General features: G+C 36.0%; 1 protein-coding gene across 1 annotated transcript in view; it reads left to right on the forward strand.

Annotated features, from left to right (window-relative positions):
- Window positions 1-22,454, forward strand: part of CFAP47 (cilia and flagella associated protein 47) — a 333,438-nt gene that overhangs the window by 119,625 nt on the left and 191,359 nt on the right. The window contains 2 exon segments of the mRNA XM_045860609.1: window positions 939-1,025; window positions 9,802-9,994. Coding sequence (XP_045716565.1) covers window positions 939-1,025; window positions 9,802-9,994 — 280 coding nt within the window.

The following is a 22,454-nucleotide window of genomic DNA, read 5'->3' on the forward strand; positions in this document are numbered from 1 at the left end:
AACAACTGCACAAATATTATTGAATTTGCTGATTTTTGGTCTGTGCTTAAAGATTTCATTTTAGAATCCTTGTTTTTTTATTTATGAGGTGTCCTAAAGATTATGCTTCTCTGGAACATGTATGTATATACACACACATAAATATTTTTGTATTTGTTTAAAAATCTCTGTGAAGCCTAGGCAGAAATGATCACATGGTTTTCTTAAATATGTAAGTAATTGCTTCTTTTAGGGAATTTAGAAATGCAGAATGGTGTGTGCTTATGTAAACTTTTTGTTACCGTGAATTTTTAGAATATATATCTTCCAAAGAAAACACTGGTTTAATTTGACCACCACTTCACACTTCCCTTCTTCAGTTTTAGAAGAGACTAGGGAGAAATTAAGCTGGATATGCATAGTTTTTTTTTTTCAAATTATGCAATTCATTTTATGCAAATCTATTGAGAAGGGGCATTGTTTCGAGCTGTCTGGAGGCTTTGAGGCAAAGCTAGCTGTGGTACTGTTACTATGGTCACCGCATGACATTAGTAGCAGAGCCTGGAGCCTGTTCGTTGGCACTCTCCTGACTCCCTGTGGCTTAATTCACAGTGTGGCTCTTAGAGGCTCAGAGTTCAGAATAATTTTGCCTCTCATTCTGCCACTTCTGCCCCAGCGCTAGTGGGTACACTGAATGAATAAATCCATGACCTCAATAAAGGGCTATGAGTTGTAGAAGTTAGCTGTGTTGATAGTTCTATGATTGGCACATGGGAAATTACAGATCTTGATGAATGTATAAGAAGGATGTGTAAAGGTTTTATTTAAAGGTAAAAAATATGCTAAGTGGTTAAAATTTTGAACATACATTTGCCTTGCTTTCTAATCAATGTTATGATTTTTATTTATTAAAGTCTTCTGCTCCTGATACCTTGCTGATGTATTCCCCTATACCAAAGGAAAAGCAACGTTTTACTATAGATATGGCCATTTTTGAAAACTGGAGTAAACGGTCATGGACAGATTTATTCCTTCAACTATACAAGGTACCATGTCCCCTCGTGTTCGTTGCTGGTGTTTTTGGGTAATTTACAGAGATAATGTATTAATAAAAGTATAGGTAATACTACTGTAAAAGATTTAAAACCACAGTGGCCCAAATAAGATAGAATTTTTTATTCATTTTCTCATGGAACTGTTGGGAAGTGAGTGATTTAGAGGTAGTGGGGTGTCTCTTCCATCCTCAGTACTGGGCTTTCACCTTTGGGTCAATTTCTCAAAATAAGGAAGACCAGATAAAGAAGTAAGAAGACAGGTAAATTCCTTTTGAGGTTGTTACCTGGAAAATGCATCATTTCCCTTCACATTCCGTTGGGCAAAACTTAGTCATATGACTGCACCTAGCTTTAAGGGAAGTTGAGAAATATGATTTGTAAAATTGGTAGCTACATGTGTTTTCCAGTCTTAAAAAGAAGGATTAAAGAATGGATATTGGTGGAAAGTATGGTCTCCACCTGTAATGCATAGTAGTCTCTTGTAAAATTATTCTGGACGGATGTTCACTAGCAATCATATAACTGTAGGCAAGACCAGGTGTTGATGAGATTCTCCAGTTGACCTCATGCCAAGATGCATGTGTGGGTAAGTTAACATATAAATTGTGCCTTCACAACCTACATCTTTATTGCTTATACTGGTTGCAGTCCTGGAATCATTTCCTATGGTTCCAAATGTGGCATGCTAGGTCTTGCTCACTAAGACCAATGGAGGCTTTTGCTGTATCCTCACTCACAGACAAGGTGAGCTGCAGGACAGGAAGTTAAAATGAAGCAGTTATGTTAAATAGAAGCAGCAATTCGTCACTCAAAGGAAAGGACAAAATTAAAAGCTAAACAGTATTATATGTCACAAAGTGCTTTTTTAAATGTTTAATCTTCACAACTGGTCCTCCCCAGTGTACAGATGAGGAAACTAGGGTTCTCATGCTTACTTTCTTCCAAGATCATTTTTCACCTGATTTTGGCCATATAAAACCACATGACATAGGAAACATTTATTTCTTCTTTGTTGTTCTCTGCCAGGGCCCAGGAGCCCAGGCCCTCTTGCTCCTCCCTGGTTATCTAAAGCCTTCACTGCAGCCAGCCAGCCAGGCCTACCTTCTGAAGAGTTCCTTTCGCTACCTGATTCCCGCGTAGTCCTCTTCTTCTCTTCTTTCCACCTCAGCCTGCCCTGTTTCTCTTCCTGAATGTCAAGAGAAGAAATCCTGTTTTTTCTTGATTAGTTCTCAGAAGAATGTATGAGTGTGTTTGTGACTCTCAACCAAATTTAGAATTGTGAAAAGACATTTTCTTAACTCCGGTCTGCGTTATCTATCATTTTGCCCAGTGATAAGTAGGAGCAACTCCAAAACAGAAGAGCAGCACATGCCTTATTGTAAGGACAAACTAGTCCTAATCTTGGTTTGTGGATGTTATTCACACACTTATTCATTTATGCATGCAGTCATTTACATGTTTGTTCATTTAATGTGTGTTCCCTGACCTATTAAGTCCATGAATTAGAAACCAGTATAATTTGTAAACTTCATAGAGTGTCAGCTACATAGTGGATGCTCTACAGATATTTCTTGAATGGATTTATTCAACAATTATTATGTTTCAGGTACTATACTAGGCTCTGGGGGTATAAGAGTAAACTTGATATAGTTGGTCTCCTAGAGAATTTTGTGGCTTGGAGTATATGAGAACAGTATATATAATTCCAAGGAAATATGATAAAGACTATGACAATGGAAGCCCAAAGAACTGAGGATGAGTGCCCATGGAGAGGAACCTAACATTCCTGTGGCTTGGGGAAGGCTTCCGGGAAGAAGATCAATTTAAACTGGGCCCTAGGAAATGACAGGTGTTTGCCAAGCAAGGTAGGGCATAGTTTAGAGAGAGAGAAAAAGTACAATTTATGTAAAGGTGGCGCTAGATGAGTTTTATTGCAGGAAAGTTGTTGGGGGGAGTAGTATTTTTCAAGACAAAGGGAATTGAATGTGGCAATACTCAAGGTTACATGGAGCATGGTGCATTTTGAGGAATAAACACAGTATGGCTTGTGGTAAGAGCAGTGCACTGTGGTCCCAGTCAGAAATTGGTTTACTTCATAAGCAATCCAAGGAACCTGGACTTTATGGACTTGAGCACAAGGTCAGTACAGAGCTATTGAAGGGTTATAACAGAAGATTGACATAATCAGCTTTGCATTTTAGAGAAATCACTATGGTACAGTATAAAGACTGTTCGGGGTGTATTTTCAATGTCTGGTGCTTGGAATGTTGGTCATAGTGGGAAAGATGAGAAAGGGGCAGCTTTCATAAATATTAGAAGTAGACCTCAGTAGGACTTGGTGCATGGCTACATCTTGGGAGTGAAAGAGACAGAGAGGACAAGGATGACAGTGGATTTCTTATTGGGTGGTTGAGTTGAATTTCAGTCACTGAAATAGAAGACAAAACATAATAACAGTATTTTGTTGGGGGTGGAGAGTGAATTAAGAAGACATGATAAATTACTTTTGGTCCTGCTGTATTATAGTGCCTGGTATGATTACTGGGTGGGTATATCCTTTAGTAAGGAAACAGATCTGGGTGGCAGCACATATTTGAGATTCTTTACTGATGCCATTATAAAGTCATAGGAATGGATAAGATTGCCCAGTTAGATCATCTACATAGCTGTGTTTCATATATTGTGTCTAAAGTATGGGTAACTCTAGCTGCTCTATTAAATCAGAAGTGAATTGGCAATTTCACTTGAAGAATAAGCAATGTTGTTGAGATGAGTTCACAAGTTAGAAATAAAAGGTTGTGATTTTCACACAAATCTATGTTCTTATTGTTGAATTCTTAGAAGTCATGCATTCACTGTGAGACTGCCTTTGTCAGTTCTTCTTGCTAATAGTTTAGATAACAAGGTATAGTTTGTCTTAATTTTATGTTGTTTGGGTATTTTTGATTATTAAATTTGCATGGTTGTTGTTCTTTTCTTGCATTATATTCCCAATTCACAAAAATGCTGACAAAAAATGGCTAACAGGTAAGTCATGGAAGCATAAGAGAGGGGAAACACAGTAACATACACTCAAACTCAGAATGCTATTCTAAATGTAAATTATATATAGGGATCTCATGTAAATATAAAGCATGAATCTGTATGTACTGAAAGAAGTGAATATGATGTTTTTATAGAAGAATCTGGAAGAGGAAAAGGTGGCCAGAAAGAAAGATTTGATTGATTAATAATTTCAATGAACTGTTTATTAGTTTGTTTCCAGTGTACTGTCTATCATGAAGATTTTTTTTGAATAGTGGCACAATTCTGTCAAATATTTTGATATTTTTAAAGGAAGAGCAGTGATCTTTCTGGTAAATTAAACATACTTTTCCTGAACTTCTTCAGTTCTCTCTATAATAATGCAGTATTTGTTGCTAAGGTCAGGCAAGTCCCCAGTTCTACCTAGGTATTATTCAGAATGGCATGAATCAAATTAAAATTGTATAAGCAATCATATTTCTGAGGAATATTTAAGAGTGCTTCTATAAAATATGATTGGAGAGAAGTAGAATTGGTGAACTTCTTTTATTAAATGGCTTTGTATTATGTCTCATAATGTCAGTGACATCAATGTGGAAACACACTTATTCTCACAGGTGATAACAAATATTGCATGTTTTGGTTGGCTATAACCATGGATAGGGAACATATGAATACTTCTTTGCATGTGTGTGATAAATGTGTGTGAGTGAGGTACATGATGCCATTTTATTCTCTTTATCAGTGAGAGCCCAGGCTGTAGGAGATGTGATTCTTTGTCATTTAAAGGTTAATGTCTCATGTAGTCTGGTGAAAACTTATTGGTGATATATACCAATACAGAATAAGCCATTGGCCATAGCAGGAAGGGCATTACAAGTGAGTACTTATTCGTAGGGAAATGTTGGTGACTAAAGTATATGCTCCTGTTGTGAATTCAAAGTTAAAGGAAGGAACCAGAAAAAATGTAAACACTGTCAAAGTGAGGCTACCGAGTTATGTAATTTTATTGTGATCTCTGCATATTCAGGACCTTGTTTTTCAATATTGAGGTGTGCTAGTTGTGAATGGAAGGTCACTTTCACATGAAATTTTCCAATTGGAGTGAGATTAAAAATATTATCTTCATAGCAGTGGTGTTTTCCTCTCTCTATATATATATATCTTCATTCTTTTAAGTGGCTACCTCAACTAATAACATCAAATGATGTTGTCCATGTCTTGGATACACTGGACATACACCTGTAGGATTTGAACATCATGATTTTTAATGTGGTACAAATCACTAAAGCATCAAAAGCTTGGCTTTTTCCCAAGATTTATTGGAGAAAAAATGTATCCAGTTGTTGAATGTTGAATGAATACGATTGTATAGTTTCTGCACAGCTGAGCTGGTGACTGGATGCTAAAATGCAACCTACATGTTGCTTGCTAAGAATAGAGATCCTCATCTAAGCTTTGCCTCACCAAAGTTAAGGGGGCCTTTTACTTTAAATAAGGGCATCATCAGGACAACATTGTCTTGCAAAGGGTGCCACGTTCTAATTTGCACAAAGGCACTATGTAGGTTTTATTGAAATCCTGGCAATGGAAGCTGAAGGAACATTTCTAAAGATGAATGCTGTTAAAGACTAGAATACTGTTTTCAGAGTTGAGTTTGTTACCTTCTGCTTTTGAGCATGATATGCTCATCGACCAGCTTAACATTTGATTGGTATTGGAAAGTAGATTTTAATAAAAAAAAATCTCTATAATTTCCAGCTTCATGGTAGGCCTGACAATTTGTAACAATCAGAGTGAGCACCCATTTTGTTAACCTATGGCAGGGGTGTCAAACTCATTTTCACCAGGGGCCACATCAGCCTCGCGGTTGCCTTCAAAGGGCCACATGTAATTTTAAGACTATATAAATGCAACTACTACTTTTTTTTATAAATACAGATTTTTTAAAAAGATTACTTATTTATTTATTTTTAGAGAGGGAAGGGAGGGAGATAGAGAGAGAGAGAGAGAGAGAGAAACACCAATGTGCGGTTGCTGGGAGTTATGGCCAGCAACCCAGGAACGTACCCTGGCTGGGAATCGAACCTGGGACACTTTGGTTCCCAGCCCGCGCTCAATCCACTGAGCTACGCCAGCCAGGGTAAATGCAACTACTTCTTAACAGGTAAGTGACAGCTTGGCACTGCCACCAGGTAGAAACAAGGTGCTGGACTAGATAAAACAAGGTGGAGGTCTGGATTCAGTCCGTGTTTAGCCATGTGTTTGCCACCTGTGACCTATAATGTGAGTTAGAATTTTCTCAGTGCAAATAATAAGAAAAAAAACTTACTGAATATATAAAGTGATAGAGAGCTCAGTATGTTCATCATCTGGGTAGCTGTAGACACCTTGACAGAGATCATAGCTATCATTTATCTCAGTAATATTCTGTGGATATTCTAATTACTACCACTAACATCATGTCCTAAATACTGTGTTGAATTACAAAAATTGATGGTCTGTGTGGTTTCTTAATGCACATTTAGTGGCTTACAGGGACTAAAATTGGGAGAAAAGAGCTATAGAGTGAAAAAAAATGGCATAGGTCAGAAAGCCAATATTGAAGACACCAAATATCTAAATAGGCAAAGGAAGAGAGTCTTGCAGATGAGCTTCTAATAGGTAAAAAGGTAGCAGTGACACTTTATGACATTGTGAACAAGGAAGAGAGACAGCTTTTGAGGGAGGACACGTTTCACAGTATCAGATGAAATTGAGAGGTTGCTGACGGTGGTCATGATGAGTTGGGAAAAACCACTATGTGGGCCTTGGTTTGATGAGCTAAACAAATGAAGGGAAGTGGTGACAGAAAGGGTAGAAAACTCTCTCAACTGTTAGAAGTGGTAGAAGGAACAGATAAAAGAACCCACGGGAATTCCAGTTTGAGAGAGCCCTTAAAAACTGAGTGTACAACTGAGCATGTTTAGATATTACTGAAAAAGAACTGGTCGGGAGGGAGAAGGTAAAGATCCAAAAGCTATAAAAGATAACTGGCGCAGGACTGGTCCCATGAAGAGGAGAAGGCCTGGTGTCTAGTACAAGCGAAGGGATAAGCGATCACTCAGTCATTGTGGCTGCAGACAAGGAAGAAGAGTGAGTGTAGATGCAAGTGCTTTTGGACACATGTAGGACACCACAATGTGCACATTAAGATGTCATCCCTTTGCTCTTTGAAGTTGAGATAAGGGATCTCAGAAAAGCTAGCATATAGGCTGAGAAAGAGGGAGGTTTGATAAAAAAGATTGAGAAGCCAAGAGCCAGGGATAATGGGAGTGAGAAGACAAGGGAAACGGGGAATTCTGGGCCTGCAGATTATTTTTAGATTAGGAACAGTTACATCTCAGGTTTCCTGAAACCCCCGGGGGTCATCTCCACGGATGATGTGTACAGTGCTTTAGAACCATGATGAGGTTTTTTGTTGTTACTGTTGGCTTTTAAATTTTTTTAAATTATAGTTTACATTTAATATTATTTTGTATTAATTTCAGGTGTACAAATAGTGCTTAGACAGTCATATACTTTACAAAGTTCTACCTTGCTATTTCCAGTACCTATAACGACTACACATAGTTATCACAATATTATTGACTATATTTCCTATGTTGTACCATCCCATAACTATTGTGTAAGTTCTTCTCAATCCCTTCACCTTTTTTTTTTGCACAGTCCTTCAACCCCCATCACCTCTGGCAGCCATCAGTCTGTTCTCTGTCTCTGTGATTCTGTTTCTGTTTTTTTGATCAAGTATATTGTTCTTTAAATTCCACATATAAGTGAAATCATATGGTATCTTGTCTTTCTCTGACTGGCTTATTTTACTTAGCATAATATTCTCTAGGTCCATCTGTACTGTTGCAAGTGGTAAGATTTCATTCTTTTTTATGGCTGAAAAATATTTCGTTGTGTTTATTTACCACAACTTTTTCTATCCACGTGTGTATTGATGGGCATTCAGATTGACTGTGTCTTCTACTACCAGAAAACTCCCCTGTAGCCTTAGCCTCTTCGTAGAGCTTTCCCTCCACCTCCTGTCTTAACTGAAGCTTGTATCTTCACCCCAAAATCAGTTCCCTTGTGGTCCTCTTTAATAGGGGCTGTTGATGAACACGCTTGAATGTTTCTTTTCAAGTTTGCTTTCTCTCTTCCTTTTTCTTTAATACCCCCCATTTTTATAATTCTTACCCTGTGGAATTAAATTATGTTCTCTTTATAACAAATTTGTGATCTTGATAATATTTAGATATAGATGACTGCAATAAGCTTTGTTATGGTGATAAACATTTATGGTATGTTTGAATAATATGTATTACTTCTAGCCTTCCACTTAAACCATCTGATCAATAGAAATACAACTTTCTAAAAATTAAATCTAGTCTGACTTTTGCTAATTACTGTTTAAATTCCTTGTGCTTTTTATGCCAATTGGAAAAATAGATTACAATTACACATAAGTTTAAAACTCTGTCATTGAAGAACTAATATAATGGCAAAATTCTTGTGGAACTGGAAGTGCATATGACAGTGATAGGATAACATTCAACACATGCAATTTTGTGGTTTATAATAAGAAATATTTGTTTGGGGTTTATTCCCATTTCTAGCACAGAACTTCTAAAACCCTTGGGAATTTCTAAGTGGTGAGCTTGATCAAGGTGTCTTTTGTTACATTAATTAGGTGGCTTTTGGAGACCACCTAACTGCTGGGTTAATTATTCAAAGAATCAACTATGTGATTAGAGGGTTAGAATTTTGTTTTACCCCCCATGACCTGGAATGGGAGAGGGCCTGGAGGTTGAACCAATTGCTAATCGCCAATGATTTAATGAATCATGAGTATTTAATAAAGCCTCCATAAAAACTCAGAAGGGACAGGGTTCTGAGAGCTTCCACATTGGTGAAGATGTGGAGATTTGAGGAGAGTGGCATGCCTGGAGAGGAGGACATGGAAGCTCCGTGCCCTTTCCTCATGCCTGTCTTCCATCTAGCTGTTCCTGAGTTATATTGTTTTATAATAAACTAGTGATCTAGGAACTAAAATGTTTCTCTCAGTTCTGTGAGCCTCTAGCAAAGTAATAGAACCCATCCCGGGGTCATAGAAACCTCTGATTTATGGCTAGTTGGTAAAAAGCCTAGGTTAACAACCTGAACTTGCAACTGGTATCTTAATTTAGTTGCCAAGGAAGGGGTCATTGGAAGGTCCAGTAGATGGTGGGTTAGAAGCATAGATAACAGCCTAGGCTTTTCATTGGCATCTGAAGTAGCTGGGGGGGAGTATAGTCTTGTGGGGCCATACCCTTAATTCATGGAATCTGATTTTATCTCTGGGTAGATAATGTCAGAATTGAGTTGAATTGTTGGAGGTCGTGCTGGTGTTTGAGAATTTCCCCCCACCCCGACTCACACACTGGAAATTGGTGACCAGCCGGAGTCCTTAGATAATAAGTTGCTTCTTGTAAATTGCATAGTGTGGTACCTTATGGACTAGATACTATAGAAGCAAAAAGTTGGGAATTTAAAACGGGTATTAGACATCCTCTTATCTATCATTTTATTCTTGAATGGATATAATTAAGCAGAAAATACTGATGCCTTACTTTATTTATCTTCCTGACATAATTTTTTTTTAATTTAGTCTTCAAACTTTTATTTTGCTATTCAGGTCTAGTAAAATGTTATTGTTCTCTTTTTTATTCCATTTTAGGTTCTGATACTAACTCGGGTTGTACCACACAGTGGTAAAGATTTGCCCCCTATACATTTGTGTGATTCACCAAAAGTCAATCCTTCTTTTGAATATAGCAACATTTATTCTGACTATGAAAAAATTCTGCTCAGTTGGCTGAACACATATTATGAGAATACCCGAAATATTATATGGCAAAACTGTAACAAAGGTAAGAAAAATATTTTTTTTCTTTAGATAAATCATCACAAGTTGTAGTATGATGGTATAGAAAGAGCTGTGGTTTGGACTGAGAATTCGTCGATTTCATTTAGACTTGACTGCAACATTTATGCGCTGTTTTTCAAAAAAAAGAAAGTATTTCTTAATATCTTCAAGATCAGTTTTTTCCAAGTAAAATACAAATAATAAAAGATGCCTCTCCAATTGATTTTGAATAACAATTGATAAAAATTATGTATCGGTGCTCCAGAAGTGAAATAGCTTTAATATAATCGACAGCAGTTTCAGCTCTGTAAAGTATTAACTTGAGGTGACACTGCTCAAACTTTGTATGTACTTAGCTGAGATCAAGTGAAAACTGACTAGACAACATCTTACATTTTGTTGTGACAGTCACATTGGAGATCACTAAGTTCATAGTGCTTCATGGGTAGGTCATATTAGGCCCATACAGGGTGGGGCAAAAGTAGGTCCACAGTTGTGAGTATGTGAGAAACTGAGTTTATTCTTGTATTATTAGTTATTAGTTATTGTGTTATTTTCCATATGAACAATTGTCAGCCTACTTTTCTCCCACCTTGTATACTGAGAAAAGAGTGTTTGTAGACAGACCTGCTCCAGTGTTCAGGCAGGCACTCATTGGTTCTGCTCTTTAGGAGGAATAAGGCTCTATAGGTTTCTAACCCAAGAGCATTAAACTTGTTGAAAAAGATCCAATTTGCTAGTATAGCAGTATATTTTTTATTCACCATAAGCATTGATTATCATGAGGATGACAGTATTGATGTTGGTTGTTTCTTTGACTTCAATTAAGCTCCCCTCTTCCAAGTGCATACAATCCTGCTATGTTCAGAATGGATTGTGTTTTAACATATAATGATTAAGTTTATTTTTTATACTGAACCCTTGGACTTTATTCTAAACTTTAGAAGTAAGGGAAGATTAAAAATATGATTTAAAATGAGAATTTGAATTACAGTTGCTCTTAACTTAAAGCCATTAGTGAAGCAAACAGTGACATCAGGCTTGAAATATATTGATATGTTGGTATTAGAGAATAGTAAATATAGGATATTTTAGTACCTTCTTATTAAGGTGCTAATAATATCAAACTGTTTGACTTGAAACTGTAATTTGGTAAGATTCATATCTTATAAAAATTTATTTGAATCATTAAAAACTATAAACACAGAAGTGTAATTGCTGGATCATAAGGCAGTTCCATTTTTCATTTTTTTGAGGACCCTCCATACTGTTTTGCACAGGGGCTGCACAAGTCTCCATCCCCACCAACAATGCACTAGGGTTCCTTTTCTCCAAAACCTCACCAGCACTTGTTTGTTGCTTTACTGATGGTAGTCACTCTGACAGGTGTGAGGTGATATCTCATTGTGGTTTTAATTTTCATTTCTCTGATGATTCATGATGTTGAGTGTCCTTCCATATGTCTGTTGGCCATCTCTATATCTTCTTTAGAGAAGTGTCTGTTCAGGTCATCTGCCCATTTTTAAATTGAATTGTTTGTTTTTTATTGTGTTGAGTTGTATCAGTTCCTTATGTTTCTCATATTATCCTGTTATTGGATCTGTCCTTTTGTGAATATCTTCTCTCATTCAGTAGGCTGTTTTTTTCTTTTTGCTGATGGTTTCCTTTACTGTGCAGAAACTTGTTAGTTTTACATAGTTCCATTTGTTTATTTTTTTTCCCTAGCTGAAGGAGACATATTGGAGAAGATATTGCTAAGACTGGTGCCAAAGAGTTTACTGACTATGGTTTTGTCTAGTTTTATGGTTTCAGTTGTTATGCTTAAGTCTTTAATTCATTTCTAGTTTATCCTTGTCTACAGTATAACAAAGCAGTCCAGTGTGATTTTTTTGAATGTATCTGTCCAATTTTCCCAGCACCATTTTTCGTAGGGACTGTCATTTCTCTGCTTTTTGTTTTTGCCTACTTTCTCACATATTAATTGATCACATAAGAAAGGATTATTTCTGGACTCTGTATTCTGTTCCATTGATTTGTCTGTCTGTTTTTGTGCCAATACAGTACTGTTTTGATTATTGTAGCCTTGTAGTATAGTTTGAAGTCAGGCACTACAATACCTCCATCTTTGTAGTTTCTTCTCAAGATTGCTTTGTTTTTTTGTGGTCTTTTGTGGTTCTATATAAATTTTAGATTTTTTTTCCAGTTCTGAAAAGAATACCATTGGTATTTTGATAGAGAATGCATGAAATTATATATAGCTTTGAGGAGGATGGACATTTTTAACAATATTAGTCCTTCTAATCCATGAGCGCGGTATATCCTTTGATTTATTTGTATTATTTTCATTTTCTTTCTTCAGTGTCTTATAATTTTCAGACTATGGGTCTGTCATGTTCTTGGTTAAATTGAATTCCTAGGTATTTTATTCTTTTTGATGCAATTGTAAATGGATTGTTTTCTTAATTTATTCTTCTGATCATTCATTATTAGTGCATAGAAATGCAACAGATTTTTGTATAATTTTGTATCCTGCCACTTTACTGAATTCATTTATTAGTTCTAGTAGTTTTTGGTAGAGTCTTTAGGGTGATATATATATATATATATATATATATAAAATGAGATATGCAAGTAGTGACAGTTTTACTTCTTGCTCTTTAATTTGGATGCTTTGTGTTTCTTTTTTATCTCATTATTGGATCTAGGACTTTCAATGCTTCGTTGAATAAAAGTGGTGAAAGTGGACCTCTTTGTCTTGTTCCTGATTTTAGAGGAAAAGCATTCAGCTTTCCACCATTGAATATGATATTAACCCTTTGCTGTTTTTTAAACTACTGAGACCCATGACTTTGTAAAATCTTTGTACTTTCTATTCTTTCTGCTTGGAGCATTATTTTCTTTGGTATCTTTATAATTCCTTTTCCTACTTCACTCAAGTCCTGCTTAAATATCACCTTATTTGAGAAGCTTTCCCAATAACCACTCTAAAATAGCATATCCCTCAGTCCTCCTGTTTCTTGCTCAACTTTTCACAATAGCACTTTCCCGAAGTAATACATATAGTCTCTCTCCTCCAGAACGTGAGCTTCTTAATAGGAACAATCTTGTCTGTTTTGTTTTTCCCTACTGTGTTCCTAGAGACTAGCATGGTACCTGGAATATAATAGACACCAAATATTGTTTAAGTAAATAAATGAATGAATGAATAAATGAGTGAATAAAGAGAGATGTTCAGGTTTTATACATTTTTCTACCCTATTGCAAATAATTGAATATATTTTAGCTTACTGATTTGTACCTTCTGGTACAAATGTGGTGATCAGGTTGAATAGTTGAGGTGGAGGGAGGCACTTTTCATCTTCAGCATGTTTTTCATGGTTACTAACTGCAGAAGTATGTGAATAGAAACTCTGTGAAATGTTTCATTTAGGTTAACTTGGACTGAGAAAAAGTCATAATTAGTGCCCTGGATTTTAACCTCTCAACTTAGACATTTACTGCACCTACCCCACTTCATTGAGAAGGCCTAACAATGCTTACAACTTGATGTACTTATGTTGTGGTGAATAGATGGATAGGGTTGTACCCCAGACCTTTTAATTAAGAAACTCAGAGGGCGAGGAGGCCCAGCAATCTGTATGTTATATGATTATGCTGCATAATAATATATGAGACAGACAATAGTATCACAAAAGGGGTTTCATTAATGCTTTTGAATTGTTCACAGAATCATATTTGTTTACCAGTTATGTTTCCAAAAATTTTCTCCTTTAAACAATAATTCCTTTGAGGTAATAATGGCTGAGAATTTTCCCCAATTAATGTCAGACATGAAACCACAGATGTGGGAAGCTCAGAGAATACCAAGCAGGAAAAATGTCCAAAAGCCTTTATACCTAAGCATATTATATTCAAACTGCAGAAAATCTAAGATAAAAAAGTCTTAAAAGAAGCCAAAGGAAAGCCAAAAAACACCCACCTTACCTATAGAGGAGCAAAGATAATAATTACATCTAACTTCTCGGCAAACATACAATCAGGAAGAGAGTAGAGTAAAATACTTAAAGTATTGAGAGAAGTAAAAGTACCTTGGGTTCTGTACCCTGTGAAGTTATCTTTCAATAGTGAAGAAGATGACATTACAGAGAATAGACAGAGGACCTCACTCACACATTTTCTAGATAAGCTGATCAGTTGGCAGATTTCAGCATCATCCCTATGGATATCCTGTCTTGGTCACCCTGATGGGGCAACAAATAAATAATATTTTAGTTGGTGATGGATTTCCCAGAAACTCTGGACAGTTTAGCAGTGGAGTCAGCAGGATAGGTTGCCTCCATATCACAAACCTGCTGAGGTCGTTTTATCAGCACCTCCACCCCCATTAGGACAGGTCTGACACATTTCTTATCTTTAGAATTTCTTTGCAATGGTGGAGCTAAGAAGGATGTGACAAGTGGGGGGGGGGGGGCTTGCTCTTGATAGAGGGAAAGCATAGAGAGTATCATGTAGTAAAGCTCAGAGGCCCAGCCATCCAGGACTTTGAATATTAGGACAGTAATTTAGAACTTTATTCTGTTGCCCTTGGAGAATCTTAGGAAATGGCTGAGCTGGTGACTGCTGTGATACAATGGGCATTTAAGGTCTGTCAGCAGCAAGTCAATGGGTTGAAGTGCAGCAAGATCATATGCTTTCGATCAGCACACCTGAGTTTAACCCTTGGAGCACACAGACAAACTGATATTTTAACACTGGACTCTCTATGAATTCTCCCAAGGTTATGTGGTGCCAGTCAGTCAAAGTTTGATTAAGTCACATTTCCTAACTGTAGGTCGTTGCTGGGAGCCACAGTTAAAAAATAAAAAGATACTCATCCTTGTTTAAAACGACATAACATGGGATTTATTCTAAATGTTGTGAAAGTCAAAAAGCAATTCTCTTATTATCAGTGGACAGCTATTTGATGTAAATAGGGGACCTTTTTAGTGCCTGCTAGGAGGTACAGTTGCTCTTAAACACACTCCTCCATCTGTTCCCAATAGCTCTCTTACTGTATGTGCTTCATTTGTCATTAACATTATAGTTAACTTTTTCTCACTGATGAATGATTTTTTTCACACCTTGGTGACAGTATCTTCTTCTACAGACCGTGACTACGATAAAGTACCACTTATATGTCATTTCTTTGCACCCTTTGCTTCAAATGCTACCTTTCATTGCTATTGGAAATTTTATCATCCTGTAATCACCTGGTAATTTTGAGAGTGGCAACAGAGCATTTTGTAATGTAAATTTAATTCCTGACAAGACTAAGTACTTTCATTTGATTGCACTTTTAACAAAATTCTGAAATTGGAGCATTTTGAATTGCCTGTTCAAAGGAGCCCTGTTCTACAAATAATGTCATTTTAACTTTTGCTTATTTCAACATTTTGTCATGAAGTAACATTGTAGTTCTTATGAATGAAAAATACTGCTTTTATTCTATTTTCTTTAGTAAAGCAGAGTTATAAGTATGCTTGGCAAAATTCATCTTTTATTTCATGTACTATTTAAAGATGCCCCTAATTTCATTTATTACATAAGAGTTTGTTCAAGTAAACAATATTCAATATATGTTTGGGAGATTGTATTGGCCTGTTAATGTGGTATCAAGGTCTTACATTTGTGTGCATTGCTTGTTTCAAATATGTCTAATTTTCAACTTCATTAAACCAAAAAATAGTCATTATTTACAAAGCCCATTATATTTTTTCCAGAAATTCCAAATTTGCCCTTTAATATTGAGCATTAAGTATTTTTCATCAGTGTTGCAAAATGGAAATGCACACAGACAATAGAAATAGTATAATCTGACATTTTAATGTGACATCAATGTTTTATTTGGGGAAGATAACTGGCAGTCCATATGTAGAAGTCATGATCAGTATGAAGCTCAACACTAAATTGTCAGAAACGCCAAGCAGGCAAACAAATGTAAACCATTTCCAATGGGTTAGTGATGGGGTTTAATAAATCAGGGTGAACCAAGGAAGTAGCCAGGTGTGCTGGGAAATGGAGGATGTAAACCACCCCCCACATACATACAGCCACACCACATCTTTTTCTCTTTCATATTTATACCATTAAGTATCAATGCCTTCTGGCCACAGACCACTGGACCACATCTGTCGTTGACCAAATTCTTTTTAGTTCTCATTGCAAAGAGGGAGACCACACATTATGGAGAATCCTGGGCTGTCTCACAGTAAAGGTTATTATGAAAGATGTTATCAGACAATATTGGTACTTGGGCCTGAGAATGGAAAAATACAGGGTTGCCAGGAAGCTAAATTAAGACCAGGTGGCCAGAAGGATAAACTAACTGTAAGAATGTCACCCTTCCACCCTGCTCAAAAAAAAAAAAATTCAGAATTTTATCTCCCTTCTACCCACTTGCTTTTCCTAATGTGACATGGAAATTCCCACAAGACTTTTCAAAAAGCCTGTCTTTGCATGCAAGCTCGCCTTGTCCCCAGCTTATAAAGGCAGCCACGTTGAACAAGCCAGTTCAGAGGGCCTTCCTTCCTTGTCCTCGGGCACAAGCTTAATAAAATCTGTCTGGAAATTTCTCTGGGGTTCCCTGTCCATTTTGGTCATGGGGAACTCAAGAACCCCAATGCCAGTAACAGTTAATAGCATTTGTGCATTGACTAGGTAAATTTGGGAAAGCTTCAAGGACAGGGATTGACCTTGATTGCATACTGTTAGGGACACTGGTAATGCTAGGGTTGAGTAATTTAATAAATCTTCTCTAGAGGAAAGAGGACTATAGCGAAGCTAAATTTTTAATTGGTAGAGAAGCAGTAGTTGCTCATTAGTCTGGAGAGGGGGACACTTGGTATTTTGTAGTTTATACAGTGAGCTCGTTTTTGTCTGTGCTTAGTCAATAATCTGAAATGCTCTTGTTTAGCCTCACTTCATTACAGTGGCAAAGTGACCTTGTGCGATATCAATGTTTTATTAGACTGTTTATGTCCAATAAAAGAATAACATGACCTAGCTGTAATGAGCCCCTACCAGTACCAAAGCTCAGCCGTTAACACCAGGCAAGCTCACAGATGACAGGGGCTGGTTTTTTCTTTTTCACTTGCTAAAGAGAAAACCATGGACCCCAAACGGCATCACTCCTGCTAAAAAGCCCATGATACCAAACCTAGATTTAATGCTTGACCGCCTTACAATTTTAACCTCCCCCAGAAACATAATCTTCATTAACCAGTCTGGAATTTCTGTCAACACCAATGAGGTAATTTGTCAAATGGGCTTTCTCCATCCTCTACAGAGAAGGGGCTTATCTGTATGATAAAAACCATTCTGATTCTCTTATCCCCCTGAAAAGACCTCCCGTCCCAAAATAATCCTTTATTTTTCTTGCCCCGCCCTTCTTCCACGTTGTACAACCCCTCTGAGCACCCTTCTAGTTGTTAGATGGGATACTGCCTGATTCATGAGTCACTTAATAAAACAATGTAGATCTTTGAATTTACTCAGTTGAATTTTTTAACACATCAGAATTGCCAAATAGAATGTATTAAGAATCACGCTTAAAACTTCATCTGAAATGAAGCATTTGAGTCTTTAGCTTTTTCTTTTTATTATACTTCTTTTTTATATTTAAACTTTAGTTCAACTTTTTTAATTTTTATTTTTAAAAATTTTATTGTATTTTTCACATTACTATTTAGTCCCCTTAAGCCCCCTCCCCCCCAGGATTCACCACCCTGTTGTCCACCATGCCCATGAGTCCTTCCTTTTTGCTCTATCCCTCCATCCCCTAACCTCCCCACCCACTAGCTGTCATCTGCTCTCTATCTTTGAGTCTATCTCTATTTTGCTTGTTCAATTTGTTCATTAGATTCCACATATGAATGAAACCATACAGTGTTTGTCTTTCTCTGACTGGCTTATTTCACTTAACATAATGTGTCTCCAGTCCATCCATGCTGTTGCAAAGGGTAACATTTTCTTTTTTAGAGCTGAGTAGAATTCCATTGTGTAAATGTCCCATAGTTATTTTATCCACTCATCAATCAGTGGATACTTGGGCTGCTTCCATATCTCGGCAATTGTAAATAACAATGTTTTGAACATAGGGATGCTTATGTTCTTTCACATTAGTGTTTTGAGTTCCTTTGGATATATTTTCAGAAGTAGATCGTTGGGTCAAAAGGCATACCCATTTTTAATTTTTTTGAGGTACCTCCATACTGTTTTCCACAGTGGTTGCACCAATCTGCACCAGCAACAGCCTTTTTATTATACTTTAATATGTGGTAATACAGGATCCTCTTACCTCTGTCTACCATCATGTTTTTCTAAAATTAGATGATTTATTCCCTTGCTAGGTTTCCAAGGTTGCATTATAATAATAAAAATTTTAAATATAGAGAGAAAAAGTTAAAGACAATGTATTACAAAGCAAAATATTAAATAATTAGTATTATTTGCTATTAAAGTATTTTAAAGAGTCATAATATTTACAATTGCATTGAACATAGCAGGGAACTCAGAACAGTGAAAGTATATAATAGAATTTAGTATGACAAATGTAACATTTCAATATTCATAATGAATATTAGTTTAGACAGTAAATAGTGCTAGGTCAATTAACTTTCAAATTAAGGTAAAGTTAACTCTGTACTCTATACTGTATACCAAAAATGAATTCTAAATTTATGAAAAAGTATTAAGTATAAAAACAAATACTGTAAAATAACCTGAATAAGGAATAAGATAATCTTTATCTGAGTTTGGTATGGTAATTGATGTTTTAAAATTCTAACAAGAGCAGAATCTACTAAAGAAATCATTTTTTAAACAAACATTTCTTAATTGACAATTTATATGCCTGGCACTGTTTTAGGGATTAGAGATGCAGCAGAGAACAAAAGAGCCTAAATCCTTTCTCTTATATCAGTTACATTCTAATTCAAAGAAGGAAGTTAGCTGCCTGGGCCTTAGAAATGAGCCTAGTCTTTCTAAGCACTATGCTGTACACCTGAAACTAATACAAGATGATATTGAATGTAAACTGTAATTGAAAAATAAAATTAAAAAAAGTAACGAGCTTTGTCTCTTGAGTTGCAGATGAGATTTTTTTTTTATCACAACATCTTCACAAGTTGATTAGTTAAAACACTTTTATCTCTGTGGTTGGGACCCTTACTTGCTCACTGAACTGAAAAAATCATTTAACAAATAAAGTCATAAACACTGAGTGTGTGTGTATGTGTGTGTATCCATATGTATATACATATATATCCATATATGGATATATATAGACACACACATACATATATATAGAGATATATATATACACATATGGACATATACATACACACACAGACATATAACTTAGCATTTTTTAATATAGAACAAGTACATAAGTAAATATATATCAATTCACTAACCATTTTATCAGCATTTCCACTCCAATGATATCCCATTCAGTTCTCTTCTGTTTCTAGCTTCATCATCAGGACAGAACTGTCACCATTTGTAATGGTCTCAGAAGTATCAGTTCTACGATATCACTGTAAGCAGGAAATGAAGGAATGAGGCAGACAGCAACCATCACATTTCATAATGCCCAGGGTTATTGTATAGACAATTCATTTTTGGAAAGTTCTTATCTTTTTAATATACTGTCTAAAATTTCATGATTTTGGCTGTAGCATTATAGTGACCTTTAAACTGTCTCAGACATATAACATCCCATGTGAATTTTTCCAACATTTTGCTTTCTTTCAAAATGCTTAAAAAACATTCACAAATATTATTTAAATCTTTGAAAGGAGGGAGACTCAAGACTATTTCCTAAATAACTAGTAACAAATTTTCAGCTTTGTGGAAGGAAAGGGTGTCTAGAATAGGACTAAATGAATAGATCTAGTTATCATCACTCTTAAGTACCATTATATGATGCTATTTCCTCAAAACATTAATTTATCCTTAAGTTAGATCTGTGCAATTCTTACAAATTCTTTTCTGATATCCAGAGAGATGTCTTGTTTCCTTTTTCATCCAATGTGGTAGTTTTTCAAATCTGGAGAATCACTGGGAACATTAAAAAAATATGTATCTAATGCTCCACTATAGAACAATTGAAATGCAATCTCTGGGGCGTTGCCAGTACATGTGCAACTTCAAAAGCTCTTTGGGTGGTTCTGATGCACAGCATAAAGATGAAAACCTCTCATGTGTGGGAATATAGAATATGATTAAATGGTGCAGAGATTCCATGTAAGATAAATATTTGCCCACCACAAGAAATATTTCCTAAAATGTGTCTCAAATTTAAAAGAAATTTATAGTTAGCATTATACTTTCTGAGGTTTTCTTGGTTTTGTTTGGATTTTACACAGCATTGACAGTCATGGATAGGACAGGTGAGGTCATTATTGCTCTTATTTCCTCTTACTCTCCTGCCTCAGTGTCATCATCAGGTTTTTTATGTCCACTGTCAGCACTTAGAACACTCATATTCTATTTTGTCAGTGTTCAACGATACGTCATTTTACCTGGATTCTCCATTTTTTATTATTTTCGGTTTAGCAATTAGATACCTAGATTTCATAATTATTTTGTCTAATTATCATTTCAAGGGACTCTAGTATCTGAGTTCTCTTTGTAAATATCTTCAGTTTATTTATATGTGAATGGCATCTTGACTGAGAATCAATTTTGGGCATCACCCTTTATTTTTCTCTGAATCTATGGACAGGTGTGCCTGTACAGTAGCTTTGAAAAACTGAGATTGGTCTGATAACTCCTCCTCTGTAAGTAACTTTGTTTGGCTTTAGACTTTTTAAAAAGATTTTATTTATTTATTTTTAGAGAAGGGAAAGGAAGGGAAAAGAGAGAGAGAGAAATATCACGTGTAGTTGCCTGTCGAGTGCCCCCCACTGGGGACCCGGTCTGCAACCCAGGCATGTGCCCTGACTGGGAATTGAACCAGCGACCCTTTGGTTCACAGGCTGGCACTCCATGCACTGAACCACACCACCCCGGGCTGGCTTTAGACTTTTTTAATAATCTTCAAGTTGGTGAGCTGTTTAAGAGTGTGAAGCCTGATCTAAAACATTTCCTTGGTAAATTTGGCATATGAGGTATATTTTGTCCTCTGTCTGAACCCCAAGTTATTGACTGAAAGAAGACATGCAGACATGTAGAGGCTTTTTCTAACCTTGCATCAATGTAGACAATCATGCATTATACCTGATCTTTTTCATACTTAATCCTAAACAGGGTACATTCAATATTTCATCATGAACTTTGATAATTACTATAAAATTATTTTGTATTTTATCTTCATTATGTCCTGAAATTTAAATTCTCTCTGTAGCTTTCTAGGAATTGTTATGCATACTATTGAATATATATATAATAAGTTAAATTAACTAAACTAACCTTGTAGTCTTGGCACATATTCACTTTTGCCATGATAGCTAATTTTTTTAAATACCTCGCTAAATAATTATTTTTTGCTTCCATTTACATGAGTGATACTTTGTAACTGTTTTCTGTACTTTTTAATTATTTTGTTTTAATTTTATATAAACCTCAGCAATTCTTTTGGGAAGCATTCCTTTTTTGTAGACTTTGAAGGAGTTTCTATGAGTGAATAAAATGATTTAGTTTTATGTTTAACAGCCATATCTCAAATTCATAATACTATTTAAGACCACCATTTTTTAAATAATTTAAAAAATATTTTATTTGTTTATCTTTAGAGAGGGAAGGGAGGGAAAGAGAGAGAGAGAGAGAAACATCAATGTGCGGTTTCTGGGGGTCATGGCCTGCAACCCAGGCATGTACCCTGACTGGGAATTGAACCTGCGACACTTTGGTTCGCAGCCCGAGCTCGATCCACTGAGCTGTGCCAGCCAGGCAAGACCACCATTTTTATTAATATTTTTATATTTCTGACTGTTTAAAGTGATATAGTAGAAAAACAGCTGAAAATATAGCTCCCAAATTAAAATTTAAAAACTCTGTGAGATAACCCTTGACCTTCTGGTTCCTAACAGATGAGGATTAGATTAGACTGCTGGTTTTCTCTCTGAAAAACCACCCTAGATCAGTACTTTTCAGACAGTAATGTGAATAGGTATCACTTGGAGATTTTGTAAAACTGTTTTTATGTTTCAGTAGGTGTTGATTGGGGCTGACATTCTTCATTTCCAACAAGCTTCCAGTTGAAGGTGCTGCTGATTCTCAGAGTGCACTGTGGGTAGCAAAATCTTAGAAGGAGCATATAGAGAGAGTAGCCTAAATCAAAGGAGCTTACATTAAAATAGAGAAAATTTTTGGCATACCTAAGGCTGTGGTAAATTGTGGTGAGTCTTATTTGACGATAGCCTTGTGTGTGAATGGCAGGATACATACAGGCCTGGAATCAGAGGTTGGAGAAGAGCTTTGGA

Source organism: Phyllostomus hastatus, unplaced genomic scaffold (genome assembly GCF_019186645.2).
Source record: "Phyllostomus hastatus isolate PE091 unplaced genomic scaffold, TTU_PhHast_1.1 phas_scaffold_200, whole genome shotgun sequence".
NCBI lineage: Eukaryota > Metazoa > Chordata > Mammalia > Chiroptera > Phyllostomidae > Phyllostomus > Phyllostomus hastatus.